The 25014-nt window shown below is 39.4% G+C and overlaps 1 protein-coding gene across 2 annotated transcripts in view; it reads right to left on the bottom strand.

The window, feature by feature from the left end:
- The window catches only part of RALGAPA2 (Ral GTPase activating protein catalytic subunit alpha 2), a 340962-nt gene that overhangs the window by 69878 nt on the left and 246070 nt on the right, over positions 1 to 25014 (bottom strand). For both annotated transcript variants that reach the window (XM_058432702.1, XM_032142466.2), the window contains exon 38: positions 13332 to 13459. In XM_058432702.1, the coding sequence (XP_058288685.1) occupies positions 13332 to 13459 (128 nt within the window). The remainder of the gene's footprint in view (positions 1 to 13331; positions 13460 to 25014) is intronic.

Here is a 25014-nt window from a genome sequence, read left to right as displayed (position 1 = left end):
GTTACAAAAAGACCATTTGAACATACAGGATATCAGATGTAGGTTTTCTAAGGAATAATGAGAAATCACCCAAGAGTTGGCTATTTAAAATATCGTGGCATTCTGGGGACATGCTATCCTACTAGAAACGAAAGCAGCTGTGCACTTCTTAAGTTGAATGTGTTAAAGGCATGTGCAAAACACAATGTAAACATTAAAGTGCATCTGGACTCCCTAGGGCTGGCACACAGGACACCTGATCATCACGGAGGAGAAAAGGGAGTGGGCACCAGCATGGAACCCTGCAGCATCCTTCCTTCCCCCACCCTGGCCCCAGTGGTCTCTATCTAAGGCTTTCAAAGCACAGGGCCTCAGAAATGTATCTGAAGCACAAAATTCAAAGTACCCCTTTTAGAGTTTGGTAAAATTCCTCAGTAGTAAAACAGAAAGGACACCCTTTCAAGGCTAACATGATGGCATTTGGGTCGTACTCACCCCCAGATTACCAAAAAAGTATTCTTCTTTGATTAAAAAATTTACTTGAACGTGTTGCAAATTACTCCAGCACGGAAGCCTGCTGGGAGCTCACTGCATACGCCAGGGCAGACTCTGCACAGAAGGGACCACCATTTGGACTTGCCTGCTTTGTCCTTCTTTGGCTTTGCAGCGTCTCTTATTCTAATAAGGCATGTATTATCCTTTTTAGAGATTTGAATAACAGAAAGTCTCACTTTCAAAATATTGCTTATAATCCCAGAGTCTACTAAATGTTCTGTGGATGCTGTTTACGGCATTCTGTTCCTTTCAAAATGGGACTGATAATTAGTAAACTGAAATTTGATTAATGTTGGATTAAGAGGTTCTGATGTCTCGCTGCAATGTGTTATTTCAGTCTGTGGGCACCAGAAGAGATTGTCTTTAGGAAACTTGTTCCCTTCTCTTTCCAGAATAGGAGGATGGGCTTAAAACCCTGACTTTTTTTTTTTTTTTAAGAATTCAGTTTGTAGTCAACAGTTTATAATGTAGGATTCAGTTTTTTTTTTTTTTCTGTCTCACTGTTTTTTGTTTGTTTTCTCACTTTGAAGCTAGGGCCAATGAATTAACTATTTAAGAGAGAACAAAATAAACCTGAAATAAAAGTCTTCTTCCAAAAATGCCAAGAGTGGGCCTTCCTGGTTGAGTTAGTGATTTGGCATGGATAAACGGTTCAGACAGCTTTAGATCTCACCAGGCTGTGTACTCGCTTTTGATAATATTAAGAACTCCTCTGAAAACAAAGGATCCATCTGATATAACTATTAAAGCCTGTGAAAACGACTAGATAATATTTAAAGGGAAAATTAATAAATTTAGACTACTTTGTGCTTTTTTAAATTAAGATTTTATTAGGATTCATTAGGATTATAAAAAGTCCTGTAATGGCCAGACTTTTTTCTATGCTTCATGGCCAGAAGATTCCGTGTCTCTTCCTTGCCTGTGTTTTAAAATTTATAATCTTGTTTGCCTACTGCTGAAAAGTGTGGAAGAATCGGGAATAATGGCTCCCTTTGAAGCTCTGTCATTCCCAAAGTAACCATCCGAATGCTAAAGAAATATTGTCATTTATGGAATGACCTTTTGCTCTTTGAATACTCAGACATTAGATGTTAAATGCTTAGCAATCCTAGCAGCACTATGAAAAAGGTAAGTCGGGTCAGCAAATACCCTCTTGCATGCTTTTGATATGATGACCATTTCCACTTTTCTAACAGCTTTCTAATAGCAAAAATGTATTTGGGAACAACAGTGGAATTTGTGTCATCATGACCAAATGATTACGGTGCAAACCCAAGATTCTTCTGGGGCCCAGCAGGCTTCTGGTCCCTATGGAAACGAAACCTCAGATATTGTCCTCCACTCAGCTGGAGGACGAAGCGCCAGGAGGCTTTTGTGCTTGGTGAGATTTCTTCCACAACCTTCCCGAAACAGACCCTAGTGCTTCCTCCAGACTCTTTTCTAATTGAGATGCAAATTAATCTCTCTGGCTGATTACACTTCCCTTAAAGCTACTGACAAATGCAGCTGTAACCAGAGTTTGCGGACTTTCCAACAAGTGACTTCAGCTGTCAGTATTTGCATGCTCAGCCAAGGCCCGCCTGCTGCAAGTCTCAGAGCCGTGGAGAGCTTCCTTTAGGCATTACAAGCCCGTTTTATTTATGTGTATACAATTTACATACAATTAAGAGTTAAAAAAAAAAACCCACAACTAGGTCCCTAGGATTTATAAATGGACTCTGACAATGAAATTAGGCCTTTTCAGACACTTCTTTCTGACCCAGGTCTAGAGAGTCACTCCTTTTTCAGGAGGCCAAGGCTTTGATGGTACATTACAGTTCCCTCCCACTTCTTTCTTGTCTGCAAGGTTTCTGACTTTAACAATGTTTGAATTCAATCTCTCTTTCAAAAACCAACTAAATAAACTTACGGCTCTAAGAAAATGGGATCACTTCCTTCATAGCGATCTCAATAAGATTCTGTTAATTTCAAATCAAATATGAAGTTACCATTCTAATTGCCAAGATTCCCATATAAATGTCCTTCAATAACTTAGGGGTGATAATGTTAGAATGATTATTTAGAGCACATAAAAAATATGCACAAAACACCCAGTAAGAAGAAAAAAACACAAAACCCAATTTTTCAGTAAAAATTATTTGCTTCCTCTTGAATCCTGTCTATTTTTGAGTTCCTACTATGTGTCAGGTGCTATTTTAAGTGTTCAGGATCCAGCTGTAAACTAAACATTCGAAAATGGAAAAGAGGGAGTTAATGTATATTTATATACATACATATGCATACATATTCTATTCCTAAGGCTATATTTCACCTTGGGCAATTAAGGCTTTCAATTTTGAAAAAGTATCATTTTATAAAATATGATTTACTTTTGGCTTCTGTTTTCCAAAATGTTTCTTACCAAATTACTCTCCAGCTTCTTCCCTTCCCCCGCAGGCCTTCACACACACACACACACACACACACACACACACACACACACACACACACACACACACACACACACACACACACACACTCATAATATACTAGGGGACAGCAGCAGAATGGAAACAAGGCCCCCACTGGGAAAGCCAGCGCTGCGGCAGGAGTGTCACATCTGAGACAGAGGACAGAGGAGGTTCAGGCTGGCAAGGAGTGAGTCAGAGCGGAGACGACTATGGGAGGGTGAGGGGTCCTTGGCACAGGAGGGCCTCAAGGACAGTGTGAAGGGTGGGGTATAGCAGAGTGGCTGAGAGGGGACTCCCAGGTTAGGGGTCATCCCAATGGGAAGCAGCATGCTCCCTATGATGGCTGGCAGTGAGATGCAGTGACCCACTGAGGATGGAGCTGAGAGAGGAGGGCAAGAGAGGAAGAAGGAAGAATGAGGCTGTTCTTGATATTCCCCTAGGCGGAGAATCAGCCTGGTTTCTCCACAGGCGGTGAGGTTGAGAATAACTTCTGAAGGGATGGTCTTTTTTCTAACAGTGAGATGTCACTCTATAGTAAAAATAGCAGAGTGTACCGCCTTCTCTCAAGATTTCTCCTGCACCTTCGCACTTCTCACGGGCCTCATTTCCATGCACTGAGAGTGGAGGGCAGCTCCCACCCCAGGGAACCAGCCTTTCACACAGAAGAGGACCTTCTGCAAGGCACTGAATGAACAGCATTATACCAGCCTTTATTTTAATACCCACAGTGGTAAAAAAGGAAATATTTCCTGAGGCCTAACTCCACAGTTAGGTGGTTCCAGTTTTTACAACAGAGGTTTGAAACTCCAGTATTTGCAAGGGCCAGGCTGATAATATAAAACAATTACAGGTAACGCTTGCTGGGCTTTCACCAAGGAACAGGCACTGTTTTACCTGCTTGGCCCATTAGCCCTCTCACCAACTCAGAGAGACCAAATGGTGGGTGCCATGGTGGTGGTGCCTGGCACCAGGCCTCAGCACTGGGGAGACACCAGGAGGGACTGCGGTGACCAGCACAGCACATATTCTGTGGAGAGACTGATTGCTGTCAGTAGAAGGAAGGCCCTGCAGGGTCAGATACTTTGATTCTTCAGAAGAAGTCAAAAGTTTAGATTTTTTAAAAATGCAACTCTCCCAATTTTTCAGCATGGCTGACAAACTCAATTTTTAGTTTAGTTTTTTGGTAATGTGAGGAGGACAACTGCAGTTAAAACAAAGCCCATCTGTGGGCTGGATTTGGTGTGCTGGCAGCTGGTCTGCCCACTCTGGTTTTTGAATGTTTGACTTGACACTGAGGTAAAGCTGCTTCCTGGTTGCCTCTATTCACTGGTCACAGTTCTGCAGACTGACATCCTCTTTTAATACCTCTCAGACTCCTGAAACAATTACTTCTTGGTTTTAATGGCTCCCCATTTGGTTACAATTTCTCTGGATTGGCTCTGGGTTGGTCGAGGTCCCTTTTAAAATGTGGCCCCAGGGCTGCACACCACCTTTGGATGCTCCCTGAGGCTGCAGGAGCACAGGCCGTAGTTCCTGTGACTGGACCTCATGTTTCCTATGCAGAGGTCTCAAGAGAATGCTGGTGTGGCTGGCTGTTGCATCACTCTCATCTCTCATCTCCAATCTGTGGCCAACCGAAATCCTCAGACATTGTTCACAATGACTGCTGTGAAACCACATCACTCTCACCCTGTACTCAGGCAGCTGATTATCCAAAGCCCAGTACATAACGTTACATTTTGCCCTCTTAAACCTCATCTTGCTGGCTTGGGCCTGGAAGTCTCTCATCTGTTGAGATAATCCTAATGTGTGACTTTGCATCGTGTCAAATTAGTTAACCCTCTCAGCTTTCTGACAAATGGTGGCTTGATAAACATGTTTTAGACCTTTGTGAAAGTTACTGAAAAAACTGTTGACTGGAAGAGGGGTTAACAGCAAAGCTGTGGCATCGAAACCATATAAGACACACAAAGCTTCTCGCTGACTGGTGCCTATGAATTAATGCATTTTAGATTTGGCCACAGTGAAATCACTCAACTCTCGGGGGCCCATATTTCTCTCTTATACCTGCCAGATGATAATATTTTATTTTATATTTTAACAAAATCAAGATGTATATGCTTCCTCTAATCTCTGAAAATAGTAATCTTATAAAACACACAGTAAGTGTGTTTGGGATACTTTATTCTTTGTCAACATATTCATTTCTGAAGGCTCACAAGCTATTTAGTAACCTAGTCTAATAATTTTACAAAGGATCCATGCAACATTCCAAAATTCATCCTTTAATCCTTTTTGAAAACAAAGAAAATATTTTCCTTTTTCCAATTTTGGGTACATTCTTTACTCTACACGATTTCTAAAAAAATATTTCTTGTGGTTCTGAGATTATTTGTTCTACAGCCAGATACAGGTGGCCCTGAAGTCTGGAGCTTACCTGCAAGAGCCACAGATTGATTGATTGATTGATTGTATTCTTAGCAACTTGAGTTTTAATTCATCTACTCATGCACTTCTCTGTCCCTTCCCATTTGAAGGAGATGTGATAGAGAAGATGGAAGTCATTGAGATACTGGCTAACAGTGCCCACCTGCTAATTTACAGAGTTAGGAGCTCCTCTTTGAATCTTGATGTGAGTATTTTAACTATGAACGCATCAGAGAATGCAACCTTGTGCAGCTATATTGGTTGCTCCTCCATGCCTCCCCTTTTTCTTTCTCAGAGGAATAATTTTAAGTTTTTAATAAAAATCCCCCTATTAAAAATCTCTAATTCCTCATTCCCTTTTACAGTCTCAACCTGCCCAGGGGAATATGCAATTTCTTCCTCTGAACTCTTCTTTTTGTAAGGTGCTTCCCAAGTGTCTAGGGTACGGTCTACCAACATTTTTTTCCCATTCTTCTTCTTCTTTTTTCCTTCCCATTCTTATACAAACTCTAGTGAAAGCTCATGACTTTTTGCAACGTCCAACATCAAAAATCCATTCCTTCAAATTACTAAGAAATGGATCCAAAACAAAAATAGTAGTGCCTCTTGTTTGCATCATCTCTCTTCTGAGAGATGAGATTGTCTGCCAGCCAGGAATTTATCAAACACATGTCACCTTTGGTTGAATGTATGTCAGAGCTGATATCAAGTAGTAGAAATCCCCACTACAGCTATATTTTGCTTTGGGCCTGTTTAGAAATTTGGATTAGAAAAGCATGGCCATCCTCCCACCTGGGGGTATAACTCCATTCTGGCTGCTGCTCTTAAATGCAGCCCCTCTCCTCATGCATTTTTCATTCACAGGCACGTGTTGATCTCACTCAGGAGTGTTTTCTTTATGGTGCTGCTATTATCTGATATGTTTTAACATCTTACCTTGCAGTAATTCAGTTCTAGGTCCTCTTATACCCAATCCTCCAGGTGAAGACTTGAGTCTGCTAGAATCAGTCATGAATAAAACCACCCAGTTGGATGTCTCTTTCTTGGCCAGTCTGCTGAAACTAACCCTTCATTTCTCTCTTTCCTGCTTTTCTGTGAAACCACTCTCTCCTATTCCCCTGTCTTTCTTTATCTCTACCCCCTCCTTTCAAGCCATTTCTTCAAATGGCCCAGAGAGTTCTGTCTGCGATTCTGTTCTCATACCACCAAGAGACTACTGTTCTATTCTTCTCATGTTCTCCACACCCCCGCAAATCTAGCAGGTCCTACACTGACTTAGTCCACCTCCTTTACCTAGATATCCAATCCATCATCCATCCCCTGCCACTGCCTTCGATGAGACCCCTGCTCTCTCTCAGAACCCCTTCCATGGCCCCTTAAATGCTTTCATCACCTCCAACCTGTGTGTGTGTGTGTGTGTGTGTGTGTGTGTGTGTGTGTGTGTGTGTTCTATACTCTGCCATATGGAAGCATCTGTCATTCTCAAATGTGATGATATGATGTGCTCTTTCAAAGCCTGGTCCATGAACAAACATTGGACCCTCATTTGGAGTATCTTCACATTTCTATTCCTAGTGGCAACGACCGTGCCTGGCACATGGCAGGTGCACTGTAAATGCTGACGAATGCTAACTGGTGCTGCCCAGCAAAATAGAACACATGGTACCATTTGACTTCTTTTCTGAAATGTATGGAGATGAATGGAAGAAATTAAAGATCTGTCCAGGAAAAAGAACCAAAGATCTCACTGAACAAGAAAGAAACAAGGTTGTTATAGCTTTAGGGAGAGGAGTCATTTTTGAAGATGTGAAAATTCATAGCAGAATTCAGCAATGAGATTCCAAAGTAATGGGTCTAAGAGAGAGACACTCTGGTACTATCAAATACATATGTTAACTGAAAATGAAAGTACATTTCACTTGTGAAAGAATGAGATACAAAATTATTTTTTCTTAGGCAGCCCAGTTCTCTCCATCAAATGCTGATAGTTACAGCGAGTAGAGATGGTGAATGCCATTGAGACTATTGTTCTATTGAAGTGGACGTTTATTTTAAAAAGCCACCATCTGTTTGATTCAGGGTGAACTCCTCCTAATGGGCACACTGCATATTGTGTGGCAACCTTTTCCCTGAAACAAGTTATTTGATGAGGAGAATGAAAACCTTGGCTCAAATGGTTGTGGAAACGTCTATCAGTTGACCACGGTTTGATTTTGGAATCTTTAGTTGGCTTGGGAATGGTAAACATAACATGTGGCAAGCTTCCCATTTACAACCCTCTAGGCACAGGAATAGGCTCTTTGATTGCCCATGAGGGATAGAAAAAGCAGATGGCAGGTGAGTTGGCCCTCATCACTCAGAAAAGCAGTGGCTACAAGATGAAGGCTCCACTTGACAAATTTGATTTAGCCTGCAGAGGACATCACAGGAGAACCCAGGAGGGACAAAGGGGCTGGGATGAACCGTTCCTGGGGGTGCTTTCCAAAGATACCCCTACTGTGCTTACATTTTTTTTAATCATGTAAGACAATGGTATTTTTCAGTCTTCTATGTGCCTTTGCTGCAGAGTTCCAACTGTTAACTCAGCCAAGGGCCCCCAAATAAGAACTCCTTTGATATTGATTCCAACTGCATTTACTTCTCAAAAAGACCCCCAAAGGGAAAATTTGCTCCAGCAATGCCCCCATCCTCAGCTTAATTAGAAATGTTTCATTTTCTTAAACATAGTGAACAAAATTAATATGTAACTGCCCACATTTCCACTTCTAGTTAAATATTATAAAAACTGAAGCCCAACTGACATAATTTTAAGGCAGTTAAGTATCAGTCATTAGCTGGGGAGAGGACAGAGAGATAAGAATAACTACTCCAAAGTAATTCCATTGGCTCGTTTCTTTAGTTGTCATCAGGTTCAATGTTTGGTTATGCATGTCCCCTCTCTAAAAGATTTATACAAGGTCTCAACTAAACATGTCCTTTGTTATAAAACAGTCATTCTGATCCCTAGAAAGTGAATGACATTTGGATGAAATGAGCAGTTTGGCAATGTTTTCTACTTAACAAGTGTAATCTAAATATCAGAAACAAAATGGGGATACAGGGTTGCCTATATAAAACAGTCTGAGTTGACAAAGAAATGTCCCTTTCTTTGTCGGCATTCACCACTGTACCTAGGATCCCAGGGAAACAGGTAATAGTAATTCCTTTTCAGAATTTTTTTGTCTTGTAAATGAACTTTTCTTGTAGGGCTGTTCGTACAAGCTGCTTTATTTAGTAACAGATCCTGGCTCATATGCCAATACAATTTTGCCAACGGATATGCTGCCAGGCTTTAAGAAGGGAATCAACGCTAATAAACACCCAGGAATAGAGATCCCCACCTTGTACTGGGGTGTTTTGAGATAGGCTGCAGGCAGGGCTCCATGGGCGTGTAACCCGAACATCTGCATATGGGAAGTGTGTTCCCCTTATGTTGAGTGTTTATGGGGGCTGACTCCCCTGAGGAGTCACAGTCTCCTGATTCAGAACTTGCTTAAAACGCAGAAAGAAAGCAGTAGTGTCCCAAGAAACATGAACACGAAGGAACCCTATAATATCTTTTCATAGTTGTGTTACTTCCCTGTATTAGATGACCACTTATGGTGACAATAAAGGAAAGGAAAAAGCATAGCCTCTATTCCTGTCAATCCTCTCTTGCTAATCAATAAACTGATACTACAGAGTATTGGTAGAATATGTGCACATAAAGAGTGAAATACTCAGTCGGTTTTGTGTGGCGCTCCCACTTTTCTGGTAAGAACAAAATATATACGCATGCATAAGCTATGAAATATGAATTGCATAATTTTGGTGATGCCATATATAAGCTAAATACTCATATTTGCACATTAAACTGGCATTGCACAATATAAAGAAAAACGGTATGTCTGCAAACATACCACTCCAAACATGCTTGATCTTGTCTGACCTCAGAAGCTAAGCAGGGTCGGGCCTGGCTAATATTGGATGGGAGACGAGTGCTAACAATTTAGGGGCTGGGTGCAGTGGCTCACACCTGTAATCCCAGCATTTTGGGAGGCTGAGGTGGGTGGATCACTTGAGGCCAGGAGTTCGAGACCAGCCTGGCCAACATGGCAAAACCCCATGTCTACCAAAAATACAAAAAATTAGCTGGGTGTGGTGGCATGCACCTGCAATCTCAGCTACTTGGGAGGGTGAGGCAGGAGAATCACTTGAAGCCGGGAGGTGGAGGTTTCAGTGAGCCGAGATCATGCCACTGCACTCCAGCCTGGGCAACAGAACAAGACTCCATCTTAAAAATAAATAAATAAAAAAAAGATAATGCTAACAATTTAAATTTTTAACATTTCTTTACTTAGAATAACATTAAATAGCAAATAAAAAATACCACGACAAGTTGAGAGATTGCAGACAAATGGGAAAACCTTTACATTTTAGGACCTTTAAAGGCATTTTTTCCTATTTTTTGAAAAAGGAGCCCTATGTTTTCATTTTGCACCGGGACCCTCAGGTTATACAGCCAGCCCTGGTTCTAGGTGTGCCCAAGGTACTGCTGATCTCCGGGGAGGTTACACATGCTGGGGGTGGTGGGCCCTACACTCCCTCCCCACTTATTGCACCTGACATCAGGCAGCTGTGGGAGTTTACTCTGGATGCTGTACTAAGATGAGAACTTCCAAGGTGGGCATGAGCAGAAAGAGTTAGGGAAGCTTCACTTCCTCAGGGATCAACCAGAACATGATCTCTGCTGGAATCTAGCTCTTGGGTCCATCACAAACACCTGATGGACTTGAAAATGCATACAATCCTGGAAAAACGCAAGTTTATCACGCATGAACAATCTGAGTCCTTGCACCCTTGGCCTGGAATGCCATCCCTGCTCTCTGAGGACCGCTTCTCTGTCATCCCTCCAATTTCAGCCCAAATGCTCTCTCCTCGGAGAGGCCTTTCTGTGTCCTGACCCTTCTTTACCCAAACTCTCTATTTATTAAAAGTTTCTTTACAGAACTTCTCTCAATTCGTGTATGTTTTTATCAATGTGTGGGTTTTCTCTGTGAAGCGTGTAGGCACAAACCTGGTCTACCTCTCTCTCTGCTGTAGCCTCAGCTCTTAGCACTGGACTTGGCAATAGTGAGCCCACAGTAGCTGTTTGGAAAATGAATAAATGTAACAAGACACCTATAATTAGAATTTGTTAAGTTATTCAGTGGTTTTCAAAATTCAAATCTAAGACTTATCTCAATGAAGCAGCAAATTTCAGACATAAGGTATGACATAATCAGTGGAGTTTAGACTTTTGTCAAAAGTCATATGTGGACTTGGATTTAACAAAACATAAAGGAAATAATTATTAATAGCTTAGGTAGATTTTTTTTTTTCTTTTTTTGAGACAGAGTCTTTCTCTGTCGCCCAAGCTGGAGTGCAGTGGTGCAATTTTGGCTCACTGCAGCCTCCGCCTCCTGAGTTCAAATGATTCTCCCACCTCAACCTCCCGAGTAGCTGGGACTACAGGCGTGTGCCACCACGCCTGGCTAATGTTTTTGTATTTTTACTAGAGACAGGATTTTGCTATGTTAGCTAGGCTGGTCTTGAACTCCTGACCTCAAGTGATCTGCCCACCTCGGCCTCCCAAAGTCTGAGATTACAGGCATGAGCCACCGCACCTGGCCTACAGTTCTTAAAATTAGTAATTTTTAAAGAATAAAAACCCAAAAACCCCTCCCCTTTTTCTTATTGTTTTCCATTTTATTTGTTTTCTCTTATTATATTCCTTATTTCTGTCCTGAATATTAGCCCTTCTGCAGACAGAAATTAAAAGAATAGAGTAGTTAAATGATTGCAAAGTTTTCCCCACTAACTCCATCTCTATAAAAAATTAGGTGTAACAGTTGATTTCTTGTTTTAAACAATTTATTTGAATAACACCAATTAAATTTTCTCCAGGTACAAGACAAAAAAAAGTTTAAAATATTGATAATGATCAACATAATAGTTTTTTAAATATTTTTCCTAATTTCTGTACTATATTGTTGTTTGAGATGCCAAGTTAGCTATTTTGTGAGTTAGAGTACATTTACTAACACACAATAACATCAGGAGCCCTAGCTGGTATCCACATTAGTCCCGATGTGTCACTGCTTGAAAAGTTTTCAAAGTGATGCTGAATAGTATCCTTTGAACTTTTAAAAATACCATTTTCCCTAAACCTGATTATTTCAATTGTATCACATTAATTCTTATTTGAGAAAGCAGTGTTAAACAAAATAACAAAGCAAGTATTTCATAATGAGAAGTTCAATAAGTAGAGAAGGTGACATGACAAAAGTCACAATGGAATTAATAATAAAATGGAATTTTCTCATTTGTAAAATAAGATTTTTTTTTTTTTTTTTTTTTTTTTTTTTTTTTTTTTTACCAATTTTATTTTTTGTTACCTTTGAATTAATTAAAAAAAGGAATTTTTTTAATTGTAAAATTAGTTTTTTTTTTTTTTTTTTTTTTTTGCTGCCTTGGTCCAACATATTTAACTGATGAGTGCCCAGCTCGTCCTAGTTGACACACAAACTGACAAACTAATCGCTGAATAGTTCTTTCTCATTTCTGCCAAGAGGCTCTTTTTAATGGTATGTGAAATAAAAACTCCCATGCTGAAGGCCAAATTGACACCAGCCATAAGATTACGTCTGGAGTGTTGTGGAAATCACTGCAAAGAATGCCATCTCCAAAACACTCACCACCAGCCTGGACAAAGCACGAGAGAGTACACTGAAGGGAATAATCCTGCCCTGGCCCCCGGGGGAGGGACCAGATGGGACCTAATAGCTCTTTTCTACTACTCATTTCTATGATAATTTTAAGTTGCCACATGGCATATGTATTTTTTTTAATCTAAAGGCAGAATATCAGTCAATGAAGTGACCAGGATTTTAATGAAAGGTATTTTTTCATGAACCATATCTATTCACATGGGATAGTTTTCATCTACCCCCAACTCTCACTTGCTATAGCAACACATCACTATCAGGTTGGGAGAAGTATATATAGAGGTCAAACACAATATGTTTCAAATTATTATCAATACCAATCAGAAACAAAGAGATTCTAAGTTTTATTAGGAGGTCAATTTTTTTTTGCATCAATTTTATGAGGTCACCCATCTTAATCTCTTTTTCTTATAACTTGAGATCATGCTTGAATTTAAGGATTACAGCAGGCCAATTATTAACGTTTGAGGAAAAAATTTTAGGAGTGAAATTTATTCTGTTTTTGGAAACAAAATCAGGAACAAGAGAAGAAAATATCAATGATTTGGGAAAATTACAAAAGAATTTCTAGCTATTCCTATTGATAAGTCCAAATGCAACTTAATTCAGGACATCTTTCCCTCTCCTCTCAACCAGATGCAATTTCTATCTCCTCTGATCTTCCAGAAACCTACTTGCACTTCTCAGGTGGTACCTGCCACATTCTTTGATTTATTAGGGTCATTTCATTTGCTTTGGTTTCTGGTAGGCATTCTGAATGAGCGATACGTTTTGCTCAGCATCCCACCTTATACACAATGGGCTGCCACAAATAAGAGGGATACAGGATGAGACTGAACGTGGGGCAAAATACCTAAGGAGGTATGAGCATCTCATAATGGTCACAGCTTCTCAGACACAAACGTATGTGAGTAAATTATGAAAGTAAACTCTAAGTTTAATGCAGCATAAAATTATTATATTTAATATAAATTAACAAATGCTATGAAAAACCACTATGTTATTTTTAACAGAGGTTGAAAAAAATTCTCTTCCCTCTTCATTTCAGTTTTGAATACTTACCTCTTATGAAAAACTGCCAGGAATCTTGATTCTGGGATGGTTAGTAAGTTACATATTTAAAGCAAAAAGATACAAGCTCTGGTAGAGTGGGATGAGGCACTTCACAGCCCTGCTGGCGTTGATGCACGTGGCACATACAAGGCTTGGCAGCAGCTTCCCACTCACTATGGCTCCATCAAACAGAGGCCCAAAAAATGGAACCTGTTGATTTGAAATGGAAAAACAAATTTTAAAAACTGATAAAAGTCAAATCAAAGATATGAGAGTAGCTGAAAGATATCAGACCTGCAATGAGCATGTAAGCTGTCACCCACAGAGCAGACGCTGACCTTAACAGGACACAGGTCCAGGGCTTTCAAATTGAGTGAAGCAGGACTGCTCCACAATGCTCCTCTACTAGGGATTCTCCAGCAAAACTTTCAATGACAAAATTTTACCAGGTTCTTCATTTTTTCTCTTCTGCTGTCATTTACAGAAATGCTGCTGCTCTTAAGTGCCTACATCATGTGAATTATGCATGATACACAGACATGCTTCACTGCACACTACCCTTGCATCTGTCTGAAACTAGTTATGGAACTGGTAATGTTCCTGCCATGGGTCCTGATGTATATTAACTCTTAAAGGAGATGATGATGATCCCTGTCAACAACTACAAAGTCCTACACAGTCCTCATTCTTCTTGACCTTTTCCCCCTCTGCTTCCAAGATACTGCATTACCTTCATTTTCTTCTACTTTTTTTGAGACAGGGTCTCCTTCTCTCACCCAAACTGGAGTGCAGTGGCACAATCATAGCTCATTGCAGCCTGGAACTTCTGGGCTCAAGCATCCTCCCACCTCAGTCTCTTGAGTAGCTGGGATTACAGTTGCACCACCACACCCAGCTTCTGTTTTTAATAGAGACTGGCTTTTCTTAGCTGAACCAATTTCTGTTATGTGGAAAACTCACAAGTTTCTGTACTTGCCTTTTTTGGATTTATTTCTTCTCTCTCCTTTTTCCCCCAATAGAATTTCTTTGATTTTCTTCAGTAACATGCAGATTGTAGGCTCCATGAGATCACAATTCTTACATGAGCTCCATGAGATCATGTAACTCATATTCATTCACTTATTACTCACCTATTCATGCATTCAGAAAATATTTATTATGTGTTGCACACTGTTCTACTCACTGCAGAAACAACAGTGAATAGTACAAAAATCCCTGAATTTATTGAGCTTGGAATTTATTGGAGATTTCAGAGAATAAACAGTATAAACATATAAAATATATGATAGGCAGGAAAAGTGCTAAGGTAAAAATAAAGCAGGGAAGAGCAATATAATTTTATTTTTGGGCGGGGTCTCCAGTTGGCTCTAATGGCCAGGGTGGGCTTTAAGGAGAGGATGACATTTCAGTAAAGGCCTAAAGAAAGTGATGAATGAACCAGAAGCTATGAGAACATCCAATGGAAGACCATTCCAGGCAGAGTAACAGCACAGGCCTTGTGGTGGGAGTAGAATTAGCATGTTTAAGCAACAGCAAGGAAGTCACCATGGCTGGGGCCAAGTGAGTAAAAGGAAGAATTAAGAGCTAAAGTTAAGCAGGTCACAAGGGAGCTTTATAGGAAGTTTTAAGGGTTCTGGATTTCTATTCTGAGTAAGATTAAATCCTCCTGAGGGTATAGGGAAGCAGGGGATATGATCTAATCTACATTTTTAAGGTACTGTTTTGGCACCTGTGTTGAGAAAACTGCAAAGGGGAATTATGGAGACTAGCTGGTGACTACTGAATAACCTAGGCAAGAGACGGTAATGGCTTGGATCAGAATGGCAGAAGAAGTGGAGAAAGGTGACAGATATATTTTGAAAGTAGAGTTGTCAGGATTTGTTGAGGATGGTTAATGAGGTGGGAGAGACAGAGAGGTGTCAAGGATGATGCCACAGTTTCTGGCCTGGCCACTGGAAGGCTGGAACTACGTTTTCCTGAAATGGAGAAGACTGAGAGGGAGCATCAGTAGCTCAATTTCAGACATGCTAAGTCAGAGATGCCTATTGGGTATCCAGTGATGATGTATTGGGCAGGAGTAGCTATACCATGCTAGAGTCAGGGGAAAGGCCTAGGTTGGAGCTGTTCACTTAGAGATGATGTTTCCAGCCATGAGATCAGATAACATCAACAAAAGATCAAGAAAAGAGACTCAAGGGCCACATCCTCTGGCCTTCCAATGTTTAGAGCTTAGAGACATGAGAAACAATTAGAAAAGAAGGAGTGGCTGGAGATGGAGGAAGAAAACCCCTTCTGAGTAGCACTGCACCTGACACACAATTGGAAGGCAAATACCTGCTAAATGAGTTACATTCATTACTATTTTAAATAATTTAAATTAATGAATGTGGGTCTCCATCCTAGGTCTTTAAACTTTTCTCAAAAACTATATATTTGTAAAGCCCCTTTTCTGTGGTTGGCATTGGTGAAGGGGCTTGGGATACAATAATGAATGATAGACTGTCTCTGCCCATAAAGAGCTGACATGGTAAGAAAACTATGGACTAATATCTCTCAGCAGTGATGCAAAAATCCTTTATAAATTTTTTGTAAATTAAATCCAGCAAGATAAAAAAGGACAATATATCTTATCAAGCAGAATTTTCCATTGGAACTCAAGGTTCATTTAACATTCAGAAATCCATCAGTGCAATTTATTTTTGCAATGTGCAAAAATCCACATTGACAAAATACAGAATAAAAACTATATAACTTTAACAGACACAGAACAAGCATTAAATAAAATTTAACTCTCACTCACAATTAGAAAAACAAAACAGAACAAAAACTCTCAGCAAACCAGGAATAGAAGGGAAATGCCTCAATTTAATGAGCGCTTAAAGGGGGAAAAAGGTGTCATAATTAATGAAGAAAGATTAAGTGTTTTCTAAAAGGGATCTGAAAAGGCAGGGATGTCTATGTTCACCTCTCCTACTCAACATTTTTGAAGAACCTAGTCACTACAATAAAGAAAATTAAGAGAAAGAAAGAAGAAGGGTAGGAGAGAAGAGGGGAACATAAAGGTTAGAAAGAAGTAAAACTGTTTCTATTCACAGGTAACGATTATGTACATGAAAAGTCCAAAGAAATTTAATTAGATTTAGTGAGTGAATTTTGATAAGCCTCAGAAAACAATATACTCCTCAAATCAGTTATATTTCTGAATGTTAGCAACCAATAATTGGGAAAAGACATGTAAAAATGTTGTTTATAACCGCATCAAAACAGAATAAATTTGATAAAAGAATGTGCAAGACATCTATATTGAAAACTACCAAACAGTGATGAGATAAATTAAAGACAAGCTAAATAAATGGAAAGATGTACAATGTTCATGGACTGGAAGTTTCAATATTGTTGTCAATTCTGCTAAAATTAAGCTATAGATTCAACAAAACCCAATCAAAATTCTGGCAAGCTTTTAAAAAATATACATGTACCAAACAGTTCTAAGTTCATATGGAAATGAAAAGTCATAAATTAGTCAAGATGATAAGAAGAAGACTTATATTACCTAATTTCATGGCATACTATAAAAATATAATAATTAAGAAATCATTATAGTGGTACCAGGATAAACAAATATTTCAATAAAACAAAATACAGAGTCCAAGAATAGAGCCATACCTACATGGTAATTGATTTGCAATAAAGGCAGCGTGTCAGTTTGGTGGAAGAAAAAAGTCTGTTTCAATAAAGACACTGGAACAACTGGAGAGCCATATGGAAAAGTGAACCTTGACCTTCATCTCATATCACACGCAAAAATTGAGAGGGTTATAGACTGAAATATTAAAGCTAAAACCATAAAGCCTCCAGAAAAAAATATGACAAAATTGCCACGACCTTAGGATAGGCAAGGATTTTTTAGGGTACAAAAGGCATAAATCATAAAAGAAAGAAAATACGTTGGACTATATAGAAATTTCTAAAACTCTGCCCATTACAAAAATGAAAAGGCAAGTTATACATATTCACCAAACAGAACATAGCCACAAGGTCCATCCAGAGGAGAACAAATTAAAAGTTTGTGTTATATTCACCCAACAGAATATTCCACAGTAATGAAAATGAACAAACCACAACTACATGTACTATCATGAAAATAATCCAAATATAATGATGAGTGAAAGAAACAGACACTAAAAAGTTCATACTACATAATTTCATTCCTAGAAAGTCCAAGACCAAGCAAAATGAATCAACAGGCCCAAAAGTCAGAATAGTGGCCCAAAAGTCAGAATCACTTCATTGTATTAGTGATTGAGATGGGGCACGAGCAAGAATTTTGGGGGCTGGCAATATCCTCTATTTTGATCTGGGGTGGTATTACACAAGTGTGTTCACTTTGAAAACATCCATCATGCTGTATACTTACAATCTGTGCCCTTTTCAGTATTAAATATGTTTCCAAGGAAACGTTTTCCAGAAAACAGCAAGAATACAGAGGATTTGAACAAGACAACTAACAAACTCATCATAATGGAAACATATAAAATACTCTACCCAACAATTGCAGAAAACACATTCATTTCAAGCATGTACAGAATACTTTTTAAAAAGTGACCATATCCTCAGTCAAGGATCCACGAATATAGCCTGCAGGGCCTAATTCCAACATGGCACCTACTTGTGTATGGCCTGCAAGCTAAGAATGCTTTTTACTTTGTAAACAGTTGGAAAAAAATTAAAAGAGTATTTTGCGATGTGAAAATTATGAGATTTAAACTTCAGTTCATAAATAAATTTTAATGGAACACAGCCACAGTTATCCACTTACACATTTTCTTTTTTTGGAGACAGAGTCTCACTCTGTTGCCTAGGCTAGAGTGCAGTGGCTCAATCTTGGCTCACAACAACCTCTGCCTCCTGGGTTCAAGCAATTCTAGTGCCTCAGCCTCCCAAGTAGCTCAGACTATAGGCCTGTGCCACCAAGCCCAGCTAATTTTTTTGTACTTTTAGTAGAGACAGAGTTTCATCATGTTGGCCAGGCTGGTCTCGATTTCCTGGCCTCAAGTGATCCACGCCCCTCAGCCTCCCAAAGTGCTGGGATAATAGGCATGAGCCACTGTGCCCGGCCCACTTACACATTTTCTGTGGCTACTTTTGCACAATAATGACAGAGTTATTTAGTTGTGACAGACCCAAGGCCTAAAATATTTACTATCTGGCCCCTTACAAAAAATTTTTGCTGGCCTGTTCTAGGTCATAAAGCAAATCTCAATAAATTTCAAGGGGTGGAAATTTTACAATCCATATTCTGTGCCCCAAAAAGCTATTGACAACAAACAACAACAAAAGGATAATTGGCACAAACCTCTACATTTAGAAATCAAGAAATATACTTCTAAATAACTCATGGGTCAACAAAATATTGAAATGGAAATTTAGCAATATGTTAAGCTAACTGATAAAATAAGACTAGTAGATATTATAACTTATACCTTATAGCAGTACTTGCAGGGACCATGTAGAATCAAATGCTCATATTAGAAAGAAATAAAGACTGCAACATAATGACATAGGCATCCAACTCAAGAAGTACTGAAAAACCAAAAGAATCAAACAAACTCAAAGAAAGTAGAGGGAAAGAACTAATAAAGATAAAAGTCATCATTAAAAAATAGAAAACAAACATACAACAAAAAGGAGAACCAAGATCGACAGTTCTTTAAGGAACCATAAAGAAAAACAAAACAAAACAACAAAAAAAACATGTCCTTTGCAGTAACATGGATGCAGCTGGAGGCCATTATCCTAAGCAAACTAACATAGGAACAGAAAACCAAATACCGCATGTTCTCACTTATAAGTGGGAGCTAAACATTGAGTACTCATGGACATAAAGATAACAACAAAAATTGTATAAAAAGATGGCAACAACAGAAACTGGGAACTACTAGAAGGGGGAGAGTGGGGAGCAAGGGTCGAAAAATTAACTACTGGGTACCAAGCTCAGTACCTGGGTGACAGGACCATTCATACCCCAAACCTCAGCATCATGCAATATACCCAGGTAACAAACCTGCACATGTACTCCTGGAATCTAAAATAAAAGTTGAAAAAAAAAAAAAAAGTTGGTTCTCTGAAAAAAGTCTAATATAATTGACAGGTCTTTGGCAAGGTGAATCAAGAAAAAAAAAGCACAACTAAATAATATTAGAAATAAAAAGGAATCCAACTATAGATACTTAGAAAATATACGTAGCTTTATGCCTATAAATTTGAAAGTTTAGATGAAATGGCCAAATGAGAAGAAAAATACAATTTAGCAAACACAGACACAAGATGATATATAAAAGCTATAATTCTATGAGCCTTAAAGTAGATGAATCATAGTAGAAAAAAACATTTTAACAAGGAAAAGCCAGCTCAGAAGCCTTCACTGGCAAATTCTATAAAATCTTCGAATAACCATATTCAAAATAACAAAATTCGAATAAAATCTTCGAAAGAACAAATAACTATTATTTTGGAGAAACTTCCATAGTATAGGAAAAGAGAAAACAAACTCATTTTATTAGGCTAGTACAATCTTAATACCAAAATAAGGGGCCAATCTCACTCATGAACATGCATACCAAAACCCTAACAAAATATCAGCAAGCCAATTCCATAATGTGCAAATTAACAATATCATGACCAAGTCGGGCATATCCCAAGAATACAATTTTCAGTAAAAATCAGTCTGTATACAACCACATTAATAGATTGAATGAGAAAAGTCAGGTAATCACCTCAAAAGACATTTAAACAAGTGTTTTATAAAATTCAAAATCCAGTTAAGGAAAAAAATTCTTAGCAATCCTGGAATAGAAGGGAACTTCCTTAATCTGTTCTAGAATATCTACAGAATTCCAGAGCAACCATTAAATGGTGAAACATTGAGAACTTGATGTGGGAGACTGTGAAGGAGAAAAGAAATGTCCCCCTACATCACATCTACCAACATTTCCACTGGAGATCCTTGCCAATACAGTAATGCAAGACACAAATAGAGGATTATGAATTAGAAAGGAAGAAAACTGTCGTTTTTTTTAGATGGCATAACTATACTCACAGAATCTCCAACATAATCTATGGCAAATGGTCAGAATTAGTAAGAGTGTTTATCAAAGTCAATGGATACAGAATACATTCACCAAAAATCCAAATGCATTTCTCTCCACCAGCAACAAATGGTTAGAAGAGGAAATATTATTTACAACAGCATAAAAATATAAAATAGATCTAACAAGGAAAGTATAAAGAAAGTTACAAAACTTTATTCAGAGATGTTAGTCTAAATAAATGAAATGATAGATGTGTTCTTGGACTAGAAGACTCAATATTGTTGTGACTTTCCTTCCTAGATTGACCTATGGATTTAATGCATGGCATGTATGTATCTTGACAAGCTGATTCTAAGACATTTATAGAAATGAAATTGGCTAAAAAAAGCCAAAGGAGAACTGGGTAGGGACTTGCCTTACCTCACAGCAAGATATATCCCAACCTGTGGTAAGAAACACAGTATGAGTAAGGTACATGGGACCAGTGGAGTTACAGGAGGGCCTACCCACACAGTCTCCTGCCTGTTTGATGACTGCTGAAAATCATTCGCCAAGCTAAGTGGGATATATTACCCCATGAGTTGGGGATACTGACCCATAAGGTATGGTATATCCTTTTTTCCTATCCCTATGATGATAGTCTCTAACTTTAGTTTTTAGTACTTAAGGAGTACTTTAGTACTTAAGTACTTCCTAGAAGATACAGTGTTCTCAGTGGGAAGTGGAAACTGATGGTCAGGTATTTTAGGCTCCACAGACCACTGGATACTGAGGCAGTAAAGGAGGCTCCAGGATAGACAGGGTGAGTGGTCCTGCCAGGGAAAACAGTGCTGCTGCTGTACAAAGCGGATGGGGAGGGGTTCTCGTGGGGCACTCACTCTTGATTCCCATGCTCAATGGTAAATTTGACGGAAGACAACATCAAGTACTAGTTCTAATCGGAACCTTATCTCAGTATTTCATCCTGCTGAGCACGTATATTTCACAACCACCTAAAGTTTCTGAGTGACTCATAAGTGCCCTCTCCTAGCATGATGACCAAAGCCTGGGGATTAATAAGATTTTCCATGACTGCTGACAAACTGGATTTCCTTACCACCTGCAGATTAGGAGCTGCTTGTGGAGCCCCTATCATGTGTTCCTTGACTAAAGAAGTACAGTGCTCAGGGGAGGCACACACATAGAAGGTATAGCCCAAACTAATTTCTCTTTCTCAGGTTTGGGTCCAGATGAAGACACTTCATATCCAGGGATTCTTCTTGGGAAGATATTGTGAAAGCAAAGAAAGCCTTTTGCAGTGAAGTGATGACACTGAAGTCCACATGGCAACACTAGCCAGCATGCCAGCACAAGGATGTGCCCAGTTGTTGGAGCAAGGACAAAAAAGAATCCTTAGGACACAGAAAATGATCTGAAATACCCATTTGATTTGTGGGGATTAATCTTTCAAGGATGCAATGCAGATATCTTGATGGTCCAAAGCAGGGCAATGAACAACTGAACTCTGTTCCAATTCCTCACAGATAACCTCCAGCCTCCAGGATTGGAATATTGCCATGGATGGGCCTACTGAGAGGCAGGCCACATTGAGAATGACAAATGAAGAATGTGCGTGGCTTAACTTACCCAGTTTGGTCAGTTATTCATTCTGCTAAAAAACTGCAAGTATTGTATTCATAACAATGATATGGCTGTGATTTCTGTGTCCAGATTTTTGGCACTGCCTTTATCATGCAAGAGGTGGGTGACTTAATACAAAGGTCTAGAATTCAAATTTCTCCTTGACTTCACACATATACCTATAATGTGAACACAGGATGTGTACACAGAATATAAAAAGCATCTGCATACAGGTGTGAAAACTGATAGCTCTCTACTCTTAAAGAGATTCAGTCTACTGGGATTCAGGATGCTGGACTTGGTACCAGAATCAAGTATTCTTGGATAAATTCTTTATACTCATATCAACTACATACATATTTGGAGCACAAGGGCAGTGTTGTCTGCCCTATGGGCGTCACAGAGTAACTAAAAGGTTCAAATGCCCTACCAACCCCGAAAGCGTGTTGCAAATAGTACTGTCCTAATGAGAGGCAAGGTAAAAAAAAAACATACAATTTTGAGATATATGTAAAAACCTTAAGAGAAATGTAAGGTATATTTCTGAGAAACAGAATTTTTATTTTCCTACATTCCTATCTCTGTATAATATAAATACATTCTCTAAAATACCAGAAGATAGCTTTTGGGAAAAACGAATACTCAGATGACTAAAACTTTGTCTGAAAATTCTAAAGACTACAGTGAATCTTTCTGTGTCAAAAGGGGCACAGATTTCATGTGCCATCTGTTTAATAGCTGTTCATTGGCATCATTTGATCAAAGTTCTGTTAAGGGCTGTGAGAGAATACAGATATGAACAAGTTGAGGCTCTGAACTGTAGGTAGTTTGCAGAAGAGGTAAAACTACGTATTCAAGAAGGCAAAAGGGAAAAAAAGCTTTAGGGTGGACGCAGATAAAATATTCTGAAGTTACAGAGAGTTCTTTTCTAGCTGAGAGAAGCCATGGAAGGCTTCATGTAGGAGGTGGTCATGACTGTGGGTGTTGGCAGAGATTCATGGTGGGAAGAGCGGAGCACTCCAGACAAATGGTAAAAATAGGAATGAAAACATGAGGTGGGTCTGGCTCTCTTTTCTAGGGCAGGGTTCCCCAAAGTGCATTTCAAGAGATACTAATTTAGCTGAGTGCTAGCTGGTTTGTATGAATGATATGCCTACAGTTAATGATTAAAGTATTACAGATAAATAAACAGAAAGACTATGGACAGAACATGGCAAAGGACTGCACAGAGCTCCTGAGGGATTCCTGAGAGCAAAGTGAAGTCAGAAGTAGGGCCACAAAAGGAAGTGAGGCAGGCATAGAGGCCTAGACTGGATTTTTGAGAAAGATGGAAAGCTCTAGAATAGGTATTTAGGGAAATGCATAGAGATAAGAGAAAAGGCTGAAGAACAGGTATGGGAAGCCAGATGATATGGGACTTGATGAAATGCCCTGCAGAAATTACCAGCTTGCTCTCAAGACTCTGCACTGCTGTACTTGCCCACCCCTGCTCATCTACCCACTTCATGTCCTGGTCATCCAAATGAAAGCAACACAGAGCACCAGGTAAGTTTCCCATCTTTTACTTAATGGAAAGGCTGAGCTGAAGGTACATTCACTGTGTGTGTCAGTAGGAGATAAGATCTGGTGGGTGGTGAGAATTGGAAAGGCTGCAGATCTGTTGGGTGTTCCTCACAAGTTAGGTGGCCAGAAACCAAAATGGTAAAGTCAGGTAGGAAAGAGTACATGTTTTTATACCTGGAGAGAAGTACCACTGCCCATCACAGAATGATGGAAAGAAAGGGCCTGTGAAGTCAATAGTAATTGCAATTATGATCACAATCTCTAAAACAGATCAATGTAACTGGTAGGGAATATTGCAACAGTGAATTAGAAAATAATTTTAGGTTAAGAAGCCAATAAGAAAAGAAACTGTTAAAGTTTCTACACACATGCGAGAACGGGCAAGTGGAGGGTTGCCAGTGGGTTTAGCAGACCAGAGCTGCTTTCCATGTAAGTGCCTGGCCAAGGACAGTCGCCCTGAGAAGCTTGGCCCCAGATGCTCCAAAGGTAACATTTCCTCATCACTAAGGCATCAGGACCATCCATCAAGGCTCAATCTGTATGACACCTGTGGAACCTCATACTGCAGGGCAGGTCTTCTCTTGGTGATCTGCCAATAACAAAGCACTGACCTCACGCATCAGGGAAACCATGTGCAACCCCCTAAATCCTGCGTACAGACTTAGGAAACAGAACTTCTTGGGGGCATTTCATTAGAACTACAAACAACATGTTTTTCCCACATTTCTAACCAGATCCCGTAAGTAAATCTCAGACAATCAAGAAGTTCTAATGAGTAATGAGAGAATCAAGTGCCAGACTGGAAATAATGAAGGATAAAAATGAGAGGCTAAAAGGGGAAAAAAAGTGGTTTCTGGATATTCAGAGAGAGCTATACGGACCTTGAGCTGATCTTGTGCTCCAGTGATGCTGGTGCACAAACACAAGGGTAGGGATGCTATCAGGGGTGTCCTGCATAAAGGTCAGAACAGAAAACCTAAAATGCTTCCTTCACCTCTGAGATCAAGGATTCAAGGATCTGACACAGTTTCTCCCTCTGGGAAATTCACAGTTCCACAGGGATTATGAATTGAGAGGGTGTGTTTGTACTTGTGCATTTATGCTTGAGGTGTCAAAGTGGGTAACAGATAAATCTGCTAAAATATTGCACCAAAAGACAGTAATTTTCCCATTGGGAAAAACAATAGTAGTCACATTATTTACCAGAAACACCAAGGAGTCCATGCACTGAACATTGTATAAACATTTTATGAAAAGTAAAATGTGTTGAATCCTAAATGTCTTTTTGTGTGCTCTATGGTTCAGGGTGGGATGTGGGAAGGGGAAGGCCATGCACCATCCTCCAGGAACACCTAAGTCCATGGAACTCCATGGAGCACCAGCAAGCAGCACTCTCCCAGGAGAGCACATAACTCCATGGAGCACCAGCAAGCAGCACTCTCTGAAGAGAGCACATAACTCCATGGAGCACCAGCAAGCAGCACTCTCTGA

Source organism: Hylobates moloch, unplaced genomic scaffold, assembly GCF_009828535.3.
Source record: "Hylobates moloch isolate HMO894 unplaced genomic scaffold, HMol_V3 SCAFFOLD_21, whole genome shotgun sequence".
Taxonomy (NCBI): Eukaryota; Metazoa; Chordata; class Mammalia; order Primates; family Hylobatidae; genus Hylobates; species Hylobates moloch.
Note: the sequence above shows the minus strand (reverse complement) of the source record. Positions and strands in the feature narration are given on the sequence as shown.